The 12,241-nt window shown below is 66.9% G+C and overlaps 2 protein-coding genes across 2 annotated transcripts; one reads left to right on the plus strand and one right to left on the minus strand.

Moving 5' to 3' along the window:
- Positions 1 to 979: 979 nt before the first annotated feature.
- Positions 980 to 2,954, minus strand: MNEG_8826 (hypothetical protein; the record flags this gene model as incomplete). The annotated part of the gene is made up of 6 exons (XM_014042701.1): positions 980 to 1,070; positions 1,334 to 1,455; positions 1,733 to 1,821; positions 2,303 to 2,444; positions 2,739 to 2,768; positions 2,916 to 2,954. The coding sequence occupies 6 exons, from the start codon at positions 2,952 to 2,954 to the stop codon at positions 980 to 982; spliced, it is 513 nt and encodes a 170-aa protein (XP_013898155.1).
- Positions 2,955 to 6,169: 3,215 nt separating this feature from the next.
- MNEG_8827 (hypothetical protein) lies at positions 6,170 to 11,672 on the plus strand (the record flags this gene model as incomplete). The annotated part of the gene is made up of 9 exons (XM_014042702.1): positions 6,170 to 6,340; positions 6,575 to 6,625; positions 6,837 to 6,959; positions 7,267 to 7,355; positions 7,855 to 9,019; positions 9,569 to 9,641; positions 10,038 to 10,339; positions 10,571 to 11,434; positions 11,601 to 11,672. The coding sequence occupies 9 exons, from the start codon at positions 6,170 to 6,172 to the stop codon at positions 11,670 to 11,672; spliced, it is 2,910 nt and encodes a 969-aa protein (XP_013898156.1).
- Between the last annotated feature and the right edge of the window lie 569 nt (positions 11,673 to 12,241).

Below are 12,241 nucleotides of genomic sequence, written 5' to 3' on the forward strand. Positions count from 1 at the left end.
AGCCCACACCCCCCCAAACCCCCATCCCCCAGGGCGTCACCTTGTTGAGCCGTGTCACCCAGAAGACGGCGGCAAACAGGAAGCACGGCACCACCAGGTAGATGAACCAGCCCTTGAGCTGCGGTCAAGATCACGCAAGACCAGATCACACCAGATCAGAGGGATGGATTGGAGGTTTGGGCGCTGCAGGCGGAGTGCAAGTGTGCGGCGTGGCCCTGGGCTCAGGCAGTTCAGGCTTCCACCGCCGCCTGTGGCGCGGTGCCGCTCCGCGCTGCCGCTCACACGGCTTCCTTCTCATCCCGGCGGCGCCCCCTGGAGGCTGCTGCCCCGCCGTTCAGGCCGTTGCCACTGCCCCTTGGCGACTCTCCTTGCTGTGCTGCAGCAATCCTTCCCGAATGCCCTTTTCTCACTGAAGCGCCATAATCCACCCCCAACCCCAATACCCTGCAATGCAATGCAAGCCTGATGCAGGATTCGCCTCTCCTTGCCCCCTGTACTCCTTTCCAGAAGCAGCCCCATCCCGCCCAAGCGCGCGACGCACACATACACACTCAAGCACACACCACACACACCCAAGCAGACCTGGTTGTCCCCCGAGAAGGTGGCCCGCAGCAGCACCGCCAGAGTCTTGCTGAACAGCACAGACTGCGTGCCGATCAGGGCGCTGAACGTGGCATACAGCACAGGTAGGGCGCCCTCCCAGCCGCGCGCGCCGCCGGGGCCGGCGGCACTGGGGGTGGCCAAGTTTGCGTGGCGCGGGGGCGACCATGGGTGGGGGCAATCGGGGCTCATTGTTTTGGCCACGCACATGCCGCGGCTCCCCCGGTGAGATGGGGTTGGCGCGGTGGGTCTTGGATGCCTGGCCGCCGGGTCTGCGATCATAGGCAGGCTCGAGGATCACGCCGCCCCTCAATCCCCGAGCTGGGCGTGTCAAGACAGCACTCGTTGCGCCCGCTGACTGCCGCGCCGCGCGTGCCGCTCACAGTGTGCGGCGCCTGCCCATGTTGTACAGTGTATAGCAGCCCACCACGGCCGCCGTGGACACAGACAGATACGATATGTAGACCGGCCTGCGGCGGCAAGACCACCGTGTGTGTGCGTGGGGGGGGGGTGTCTTTTGGTTCGCGGGGTCTGATTTGATGCTGTGGGAAGACGTGGGGCCCCTGAGCTGTTTCGGACGGCGCGGCATCTCGCCGCCTCGCCGCCTCCAGATGCTCTGGGGCTTAGACCGCGCATCGACCAACAAGACTGTACCCGGCGTTCAGCACCCATGGACCCCACCACCCCTGTCACCCATCGGGCTTGATATGCCACCCATGGAAACGGCACCCACTCTGCATAGAATCTTAAGAGGTCCTTGGCCGTGAACACCGATGAGGAGTGGTCGCCAAAAGACACCAGCAGCACGCAGCCCGCCACAATGCACGCCGTCGCGGCCAGCACGCTGCGGGTGACCTGGGTAGCAGGACGTTTTGTGCGGGCGGGGGCTGAGCGCGAGGCGCGCGCGCGCGCGCGTGATTTTGAGTGCGCATCCGACCGCCATCCTCAAAGGTGCCGGAGAATGCATCGCTCCTGCGCGAGGAAACGGGCTGCGGTCTGTGGCGGCGTGCGGAACGGACCGCGGGACCCGGCGGCTTTTGCGGGACTCCATTGAGCGGTGCGTGACGTCACCACGTGTCACTACCGACGTCTCACGGACCGGGCTGGTTTTGGTGGGGGGAACCGCGCCCACCTTCTCCTTGAGCACCAGCGACGCGAAGATCACGTTGGACACAAATTGGACGCACCCTATGGCGGACAGCAGCGACTGCGCAGCGTAACCTGCGCACGGGGCAGGGTCACGCACGGCGAGGGGGCGGGGCGACGGCAGCGGGGTCAGCAGTAGCGCAGCGCCTGCGGCGCGCTGCCCCGGGTGCGGGCTGGCCCAGAGCATGCGCTGCACCAGCTTCGCAATCGGCAGTCGCAAGACACGCGTATCGAGGCCAGCCGGTGTTCAAGTCCTCTGTCTATGCCATTGTGGCGACTGCCATGAGCTCAGGCCTGAGCCGCTTCTTGTTTCAAACGCTCCTCTTTGCCTGTCCGCAGGACCGCCGCCACCACAGCGGCTGCCAACGCCACAACGCCCTCAAATTGCGTGGCCGCTCGGGTGCCCCCCAGTCGCTCGGGTGCCCCCCTGCTGCGGCTGCGGCCGCCACCTGGGTCCCCGCTGCCAGCCTGTACATTGAATGGCCAATGCAAATCAGATGAACGGGCCCGTTCGACTCCGACTAGAGAAAACAGAGTTCAGGCCCGTTTGACCCACCGAAGGACAAGAAGTTGGCGACGTTGCCGACAGTGAAGGCCGCCACGCCAAACTGCCACTCCCTGAAGCGGCTGATGGGCGGCTTGTCGGCCTCGGCCAGGGGTAGCGCAGCGCGCTTGTTGTGGCCGAGCTTCATCACGTTCTGTGGGGGCAGCCAAACAGTCGCGGGCTCAGGGGGCATACGATAAGGCTCCACCCCCTGCATGCGCCAGTGCCACGCCGCGCCGCGTGGCGCCGCGACGGCGCTGCGGCTGCTACCGCACTGCCTGGCAGCTGCCCGCAGCGCGTGGGGTGAACCGCGGTCGGGGGGGGGGGGGGGCGCTGCGCGGCCCTGCTGTCGGGACCGTGCGGGGTCTGCTGCGGCCGCGCACACGCAGAGCAGTGCGTAGGGCGCAGGGTGCAGGGCGCGCCCGGCAGGGGTGCACCCTGTGCTCACCGTGCCCAGGTTGATCAGAATGCTCCCCACCTGCGGAGGCGTGGGCCCCCGTCAGGAGCCAGCGCCCGCGTAAGTCAGGATTGACCATGGCTGCGCCTTCAAACGTGCACAACGCCACGTACAATATCGCATTCGTCCCTGTGAAGCGCGGGTGCGTTTCTTGCCTGTCGCACCCACCAAATTGACGCCGACGCCGATGAGCCATTTCGCCCCCATGCTACTGGCTGCCTCGCCCAGCAGCTTTGCAGCTGACTGACCAAACTAAATGGACTTTCTTTGAAATCAGTCTGTTCCTTCTCGTCCTATGCCATACCCGTGCGCTCGTTCTGACACTGCTGCCCCCTTCGCCGCAGCGCTGCTGCTGCTGCTTCCAGAGGTTGCAGGCAGAGGTGGTCCAGGGGACCCGATGCTCACTATAATATTACACTTAACATGTAATACTGATATTCAAGCGCTGCGTTCAGTTGTGCGACCAGCCTGGGGCCTGATGCTTTTTGAACCCAATGTTTCAACGCCGATGCTGTTGAAGGCAGCGGAGTATCAATGATTCTGAATCCAATTTCTGATAAATCTGAGTTTTGCATCGTCTTTCCTTGTGTCCGGCAGCTGCAGCGGTTCCTAGTCACTTGACTTGGACCCCGACACACTGGCAACCGGGACAATGCAGATGCCAATTGTATTTCTTGCATATTTTTCATTGATAGCTTCAGGCATGCTCGCCAGCCTTTGTGATCTCGCAGGGTAGATGAGCGCGTTCGGCGGGGCCCGCGGTGTGGCGGCCAGGCCTCCAGAAAAGGGAATATTTCCATTGGATCATTTCGGCGAGTGCAAGCAGGTCAGCGCAAGTTGCAGTGCTGCGTGCGCCAGCACAAGCGCATGCTGCTCGCCGTTGCTGTTGCCGCTGCTCTGCTGACTGTCGGGCACTGGCACACGGCGCGCCGCCCCTCTGCCAACTTGCACCTCGCAGGTTGCGCAACAGTATTTGGAGTGCCTTAAACGCCACAACGCGGAAGCCTCCGCTTGCAAGGAGCTCTCGCGTCAATACCTCACGTGCCGGATGGACCGGTGAGGGGGCCCGGCCTGGGCACGGCCAGCTGAGGTGCACCACCCGCGCACCCAGCCCCCACGGGCCTCGTGCCAGCAGATACACGAGCTACGAGAACGTTCGTTTGACCGGCTTGAGGCGCGCGGCCGCCCCCTTGCAAGCGCATGCACTGCCGCTGCTGCCGTGTGCGCGCAGCCCCGAGCCGGCCCCCTCTTCCCGGCCCGTGACCCTGCAAACGCAGGGATCTCATGGCAAAGCAGGATCTGACAGAGTTGGGGCTGGAGGATTCAAAGCCGCAGCAGCAGCGACAGGAACAGCAGCAGCAGCAGCAGCAGCAGCCGCAACAGCAGCAGCAGCAGCAGCAGCAGCAGCAGCAGCAACGGTCCAAACCGTGACGCCAACGGCCGCGGGCGCGGAGCCCGGCGGTCCTGGTGGCGCGAGACAATTGTTTAGCAGGTGGATCGTGCAGCACGGCAGCGGTGGCGCGCGGTCCGCAGCAAACGTGGCTCCAACGGCAGTTTTGTCCCTGGCTCTACATGAGCCGTCACCGGCAGCGCTGATGTGGGTTGCTGGTTGAGATTGTTGCTGGTTGAGTGTGTGCAGCATCAGAGCAATGAGTGCGGCAGCTTGTTGATGTACAGCCCAAGAGTACTTGTCTGGCCACACATGTCATCATGGAACGCCTGCGTGCACGTGAGACATTCATTGTACATTGCCCATGTGAGCGCGCTGCTGAAAGCCCGCACCTGGTTTGAGCAGGCATGCCAGCGTGACATGACAGGTGATGCAGGCCCTTATGTATCGCTTTTCGTGTCATACCTTGATCGTTGTAACGTCGCTCGTGGGCATGACAGATGAGTTGCTGCTTATGATTATCCTGGAGCATGCGCATTCCAATGCGTGCCACGCCAAGGCGCAGCGGGTCGCAGCAGCTAGCCCAGCGCAGGCGCGGTCTGGCAGGGATCACGGCAGTGACAGAAGTGGTGGCGCTGGCTCCGGTCTTCAGTTGGCTGTGTCCCTGGGAGGGGATGCAGGCAGTTGGGTGAAAAAGATGGGCTTGCCCTTGCAAGCTTGCGAGGGAAGGGGGTGCCTTGAGACGCCGTTGCAAAGGCCAACAGGACGGGTGCGCGGTGCGTGTAGTCTAAGACCGCCTGCGATGCCCTGAAGCTGGGGTTTTTGCGAGTGTCGCATGCGCAGCGACGCATCCAGCGCGCAACGTGCCCAGGTGCTGTGGGTTGTGTGCACAGCCGAGCATAATGTCGCAAGCGGCGCTGGTGCACGCGCGGTGTTGCTGCGGCCGTGCAAGGGTAAGTCTGAGCTCAGCCATCACAGCCTTCGGCGCAGTCTGAGCGCTCTCTCCTAATTGATTTGCAGCTATACGCATAAAAAAAACAGCCAAAGTGTGGTACGCGCGCAGTCAGCACAGCAGACGCGGCGGCCTTGAAGTCATAAATTGATTTCACAAGTCAGACTTGCCATCAGCGCCAACAGCATCGCACATACATGCGCCTACGCAATAATTTATCCGCCCCGACCTTTGAAGTCGCTTTCTTTCCCATAGTGGTCGACCGGTCAAACGTGCCTCCCGGGAGCCCCAGATCTCCTCAGAGAGTGATAATATTATCATCTATTACATCTAGAATATCATTCACAGTCACTTGAGACCCTTCGATCCTGCCGGACCCGGGCTTGCAGCTGTTTCGTGAAGAAACGTCTTTGCGAGAGCTGATGGGAAGGATGGGGCAGGGCGACCACCTCATGTATAGCTGAAACGTCGCGTTCAAGGGCAGGCGGCGCCCGCAGAGATGGAGGGGAGGCAGCCGGCAAGGGGCCTCACGGCCCACTACTTCTTCTCCTTTGGGTGCGCGCCGCCGTCTGCTGATGCAGTCGTGCGTGGCACCCACTGCGGGCGCTGCGCTTTCTAAAATGCGCGCCGCTGCCACCGTGCTGGGGCGAGGCAGCGCACGTGCCCTCTTGGCTGTCTTGCAGACGTTGCGCAAACGCGTGCCTCAGCCTGACGCGCGCTCGTCTCCATTGCGCGGCTCTGTGTGGCTCAGGGTGGACGTGCAGCTGGTGGGGGACAAGTCCAACACACGCGTTGAGCAGCGCATACTGCACCTGGACGCGGCCGCGGCCGCCGTCAAGTTTGTGCAGAAGGGCAGCGTCCGCGTCTTCCTGCGGTTCGACGCCATCAACCAGGCGCGCCTGCGTGCACATGGGAGGGGCCCCCCGCGCCGGCGGCCGCCCCTCGTCGGGCCGGCGCTTGCGCCCGCCAAAGGTAGCAATAGCAGCGCCTGTAACGAAGAGCGGCCGGCAGCTGCCAGGGCTGCTGCCCGCGGTGCTGCTAATGGCGGCCGTACCGTAATCATCGACACCGTGCAACGTGATGCCGACCGCTCGCGTGTGCGGCCCGCAGATCGTTTTTGACGAGGTCGAGCCGCGCAGCGTGCTGGTGTCGTGCCGCGACGAGCGCCGCTACTTTGTGGACTTCCAGTCCGCGGAGGACTGCCTGCTATTCAGGACGGTGTGCTATGACGTCAGCATGGGGGCGCTGGACGTGAACAGGCAGGGCTGCGCAGCGGCGCAGGGGGGGGGGGGAGGGGGGGCGTTCGGGACGCAGGCAAGGCGTTTTGTGGCTGCGTAGCAGAAGCAATTGCCTGGACGCCCCGACTTTGCCATGTTGACACAGTGCCGCGTGTGTGCAGCAGCCCAGTTCACCCCCTGGCAAGCATGAACCCACCGCCCTGGCCTGGCGAGGGGTCGCAGGTTCCAACGCAGCGTGTTGAAAAAGGGGACCATCCTCAAGCGCAGCAAGGCCGGCACCTTTGGGGAGCGGTACGCGGTGAGCCAGCGCGCGCCTCAATCGCACACAACGCACACCGAAGCGGCGCCCACCAACGGCGAAAAGGCTGCAGCCGCGCACAACACCTCCAAGAGCACACCCTGCCTGCGCGTGGTGCCGCTGGCTCTCGTTGACCTCCCCTGGTTACCCTGTGCCTGCTAATTTGCTATTTGCTGCCCTGCCCCCTCGTGGCGCGCTACATCAACCCCAGATCCTCACCCCGCGCAAGCTGTTCATCTTGCCGAGCAAGGTGGCCGTCTACCCCAGCAACGTGGTGTCCCTAGTAGACGTGTCCCCGCGGTTCGACGAGGTCAAGGGCACGCTGCACTTGGACGTGAGCGCAACTAACACAGTTGTGGGCTTGTGGCAGATGAAAGGCCGCGGCAGCCGCCTGGCCGTCGCAGCTGCCTTATTGTGGCAGCCACCCATTCGCGCCGAACCCTACCCTCCGGCCTGCCGCCGGGTGCCACGCGGCTGGACTGGAAGCAGAGAGCAGGCCCAGGCTAACAGAGAGGTGGCGGCGAGTGCAAGTCACAGGCAGCACACAGGATGAATGTCAACCCACCTAGCACTGTTGTGCAAAGTGATTTAGTGTCAACATACGAGTTGTTGTGCGCCACGCGCCATGTACACGTGTGCAGGTCGCGGGGCGCGAGTTTGTGCTCAAGGGCGAGGACAGGGACGAGGCGCAAGAGTGGTTTGTGGCCATCGCCAACAGCGCCACCAGCAGGTGCGTGGGATTGCTGCTTGGCAGCCGTGATTGACCTGATTGGCGGGCTGGTTTCTGCTGTTTTTGCTGCTGCTGCTGCTGCTGCTGCTGCTGCTGCTGCTGCTGCTGCTGCTGCTGCTGCTCTTGTGGTGGTGGCGGCGGCAGCGGCGGCGACAACCACGGTTGCTGCAGCGCGTTGTTCATGTGCATGTGGCAGCTGCGGTAATGCAGCCGCTGTCAGTGTGGCCAGGCCCTAGCATGACCAAGTCCACATTGCAACCATGTGCTGCACAACCGCAGCGACACACCGTGTGCATGCTCTGCGCTAGCCTCACTGCGCTAGCCTTGTTCATTGACGAGCTGCACCCTGCCATGCCCGTCGCACACTCTGTGGGCGCGGCAGCAGTGCTGCGCAGCCTGCCGCGCTCCCCTAGACTCGCCCACCCCACAACATGCCTCTCTTGCAAGCTTCAAAACCAGGAACACAACCCCGCGCCCCCAGGGTGCCCACTGTAGTCAGGTACCCGGGCGAGGAGGACGGCGGCCCCCACGACCGCCCTGGCGCCCCCCGGGTCTTCAGCCCAGACGGCGGCGACGCGCCGCTGCAGCAGCACCCCCCGCCCTTCGCCGGCCTCATCCAGGCGTCGGGCCGGGGATCCCCCCAGCGCCCGCTGCGCGCGCCAACCCCCGGCAGCGAGTATGGCGGGTCCGGGCGCGGCGGCAGCGCGCGGGGCGATGACAACGGGGAGGACGCGCCGGCCAGCGACGGCGGCTACGCGCCGTCGTGGCAGCTGGGCGGCGCAGGGGATGACGACGGGCAGATCGAGGGCGATGGGGGGACACCCGACCATCATCTGGACCCGCCCCTTGAGTCCGCGCATCCCGGGGACTTCGACCCCTCGGCTCTGCACGGCCGCACTGCAAGGGGTCGCTGGGGCGGCGCGGGCGGCGCACGCGGGGCGGGCACACCGCCGCCAGCGGCCGGCGCCTCGCACGACAGCGCCGCGGCGAGGCAGTGGGGTCTGCAGCAGCGGCGCCAGCAGCAGGCGCCGGGGGGCGGCTGGAGCGGCAGCGGTGGCGGGCAGCAGCGAGCCGCGGGCTTGCCTGGGCGCGCGCCCAACCTGCGGCCACGTCTGCAGCAGCAACAGCAGCAAGATGAGCTCGAGTACCTGCCAGAGGACATCCCTGAGGGCGCAGGGGTACCGACGCCCCGCCACCAGCCACAAGCAGGGCACAACAGGTTCTCAGCCCGGGGCGCCGCAAGCCCCATCGGTCAAGCGACCGGCCCCGCCAGGCCCCGCAGCGCCGACGGCGGCGGCGCGCGCGCGCTGCGCCGCGGCGGCTCTGACCTCGGGACGATTGTCGAGAGCGACGATGAGGCGGACGGCGGCGCCGAGCTCAGCGGCCGCCAGCCGCAACAGCAGCAACAGCAGCGGGAGCAGCTGCAGGGGCAGCGGGGTGTCATCAAATCAAAAGGTGCCGGCGACGGCGACAGCGGCGGCTCAGAGGCGGGGGAGGACGGCCCCCTGGCCGATTACGGTCGCCTGATTGATGCACGCCAGGCCGCAGCCGAGGCAGCCGCAGCGGCCTCCGAGGCGGCGGCCGCGCTTGACCAGGCGACCGACCAGCTGCGGCTCGCTGCGGCCATGGACGCGGGGGCGCGGGCGGCCTTGGACGCGGCAGAGGTGGCTGAAAGGGAGAGCCTCTCGGGGTCGGGGGCGGCCAGCCCAAACAGCCTGCCCTCGCAGCGGCGCCCAGCGCTGCCACGCCCCCCGCCGCCGCCGCCGCCTCTTCCGCCGGCGAGGGGGCCGCCGCGGCCGGCGCTGTCGCTGCGCAGCCTCCAGCGGCGGGCGAGTCAAACGCGGGGCGCCGGCGGCGCGGCACAGGCGTCCGAGCTGGGCGCATCGGCTCCCGTGGAGGGGCATCCGACCGCCGCGGTGCTGGCGCTGGCGGCAGCGGCTGCAGCTAGGGCCAGGCGGCTGGCAGCGGAAGCCCAGGCGACCCACGAGCGCTTGTCCCTCGCTACAAGTGACAGCCTGGGGTCGGGGGAGGCAGCAAGGAGCGGGAAGCAGCGACCGTCTGACCACCCTTTGCAGCAGCAGCCGCTTCCTCTTGGCGGTGGGGTCAGCAGGCGGCCAGCCGACGCGTCGCAGCGCCGCGCCTGCGAGGCGTCGGAGGTTGTGGACGGGAGCGAAGAGCAGCAGGCCGTGCTGCTGTCTCTCGGGGACACCCAGGCAATAGCAGAGGCGCTCGCGCGGCAGCTCGACGAGCTGCGGGGCAAGCAGGATGCGGCAGCCACACGGGAAGGTGCGCCAATGGCTGGACCAGCGCAGCAGGTGCAGGCACAGTCGCAGGCACAGGCACTGCAGCCGCAGCAGCAGCCGCAGCAGCAGTCGCAGCAGCAGCCGCAGCAGCCGCAGTCGCAGCAGCCGCAACCTGCAGCCCTCGCCCCGACTGGGTTAGACCCCGCCGGCTGCAGCCACACCTGGCCGACGCCCGGCTGTGCGGCATGCGCCGGCAAGCTCGTCGCGTCTGGAGGCTGGGGCCGGGGCGGCTGGGCGCCCCCGCCCACCTTGGAGGCCGGCGAGGCGGGTGGCTCCTTGGAGGCATCCATGCAGCGGCGCGCCAAGCGGCAGCAGCACACCCCATCATCACGCAGGCCGTGGCAGTCCGCGGACAGCAGCGCTGACGGGGCGTTCGCAGGCGACGCCGCCGCCACGGCATTTACGCCGCTGGGCAGCGGCCGCTACTCGCCGGACTGGACGCGCGCGTCGATGGCTGGGCTGTACGCGCCGCCGCCGGCCCGGACTGGGCAGTCCGCGTGGGCCGGGTCGCAAGAGGGCTACATCATCCCCTCGGTGCTGCGCGCGGTGGTGGACAGCCCCGAGGGGCGGGAGCTGCTGCGGCGGCTGAACGGGGCCGGCGCGACGCACCACCAGCGGTGCATGCGCATGATGGCGTGGGCGTTTGAGGTGTACCGGCACATGCCCACCGGCTCCCTGAGGGTGAGAGGCGCGGGCCTGACGGGGAGGGCGGAGGGTGGGCCGCGGAGGCAGGAGCGCAGTCTAGTTTTGGGTCCAACTGCACCTAGGGGAAGGGAGGGGTCGCCTTGTAGGAGGCAGCCAAGGCTAAAGCTTCGCCGTTGTCAAATTGCTGATCCTGAGGCTGACAGCGCGCCGTCGCACCGCGCCGTGCGTGTCGGTGTGGGTGGGACTTTCCGACCTGAGCACCTACAGGCGACGCCCGGGGGCTCATGGCAGAGCCCAGACCCGACGGAGGGGCTCATGGACGCCGGCTCGGTCTGGTCGACGGTGCAGCGCACGTACCCGCTGCAGCAGACGCAGCAGCGGCTCGCCACGCAGCAGCGGCCGCGGCCGTGGCCGCGGGACCAGGAGAGGGCGCGCAGCGGGCCCGGCGTTGTCCCTGAAGCCGAGGGGGCGGGGGCAGCTGGCTGCGAGTGCTGCAACGCGAGGCTGCGGACGGCACGTCAAGGAGCTGCAGGGTGGGACCGGGAGCTCCAGCCGCGAGCGGTGTGGCAGCAGCAGCAGCAGCAGCAGCAGCAACAACAGCAACAGCAGCAGCAGCAAGGGCAGCAGCAGCAGCAGCAACAGCAGTGGCAGCAGCAGCAGCAAGCGCAGCAGCAAGCGCAGCAGCAGCAGCAGCAGCAAGTGCAGCAACAGCAAGCGCAGCAGCAGCAACAGCAGCAGCAGCAGCAGCAGCAGCAGCAGCAGCAGCAGCAGCAGCCGCAGCAGCAGCCGCAGAAGCAGCAGAAGCAGCAGCAGCAGCACCAGCCGCAAGTAGCGAGCACATCCGCCTTGCCGCACCACCTCACCATGGCCGTGCCATCACAGCAGGCGGGTGCCTTGGGGGCACCGCTGGTGTGGGCCACCGAGCTGGGTGAGATCTGTGCAGACCTGTCAGAATGGGTGCCAGGCCTGGCAGTCACCATCAGGGTCAGGCGACAAAACGCGCAGCAGCAGCAGCAGCAGCAGCAGCAGCAGCAGCAGCAGCAGCAGCAGCAGCAGCAGCAGCAGCAGCAGCAGCAGCAGCAGCAGCAGCAGCAGCAAAGAGAACGCTGCGCCGAGGGCGAGGAGCCCAGGGTGGGTGCGGCGCCCTTCAACACGCGGTTGAACCCTTTGTTCCACTGCGGCAGTCCGTGCGCCTCTGCCAACCCCTTGGGTCCTGCCGATGTGCCTTACCCGGATCAATGGCACGCCGGCTGGTGCGCTCCAGCTGCTCCGGCCCGTGGTGCCGGGGTGGGCCCAGGGGCCGCGGCACCCTGCAGGGTTGGCGCCCTGGGCGCACCCCACTTGTGGAATCCCGCCGGGCGGCCCCTGACTGCGCCCGCGTCTGACGTGATCTGCCGCACGGCGTCGACGGCCGCGGAGGCCGCCGCCGTGGCGGTGACCAACGCAGTGTCCTCCTTGGAGCGCCACGCCCCGCCTGCAGGCTGCAGCGCCGCCGCCGGCACGGTGGCGCCTGCGGGGCAAGCAGGCTGGGTTGCGAACGGCGCCGGGGAGGGTGCAACAGCGCTGCCGCAGCTGACAAGCGAGCACAGGCCGGCGTCTGCGGAGCAGTATTTCCAGCAGCACGGGCAATGGCGTCGGCAGCCGCCGCCATCCCCGTCGCCGCAGCCGGAGCAAGGGAGCTGGGGTGCTTCGGGTGCACGAGTCCAGCAGTTTGCGGGCACTGAGCAGCCTGCGCCGCTTGCAGCCGGGCCCACGCTTGGGGGAGGCGGAGCCGCCGTCGATGCTGCTGTGCAGGTGGCATGCGAGCTCGGCGGCTGCAGTGCGGCCGCGTATGGAGGCGGCACCCCTGCTGCCGCCAGCCCCCGGGAGCCGGCCCTCTGCGCGCCGGGCCTGCGGCCCCGGTCGGTGCAGTCGCTGCTGGCGCAGGTGGACGAAGGG

This window comes from Monoraphidium neglectum (assembly GCF_000611645.1).
Source record: "Monoraphidium neglectum strain SAG 48.87 unplaced genomic scaffold scaffold01723, whole genome shotgun sequence".
NCBI classification, from domain to species: domain Eukaryota; kingdom Viridiplantae; phylum Chlorophyta; class Chlorophyceae; order Sphaeropleales; family Selenastraceae; genus Monoraphidium; species Monoraphidium neglectum.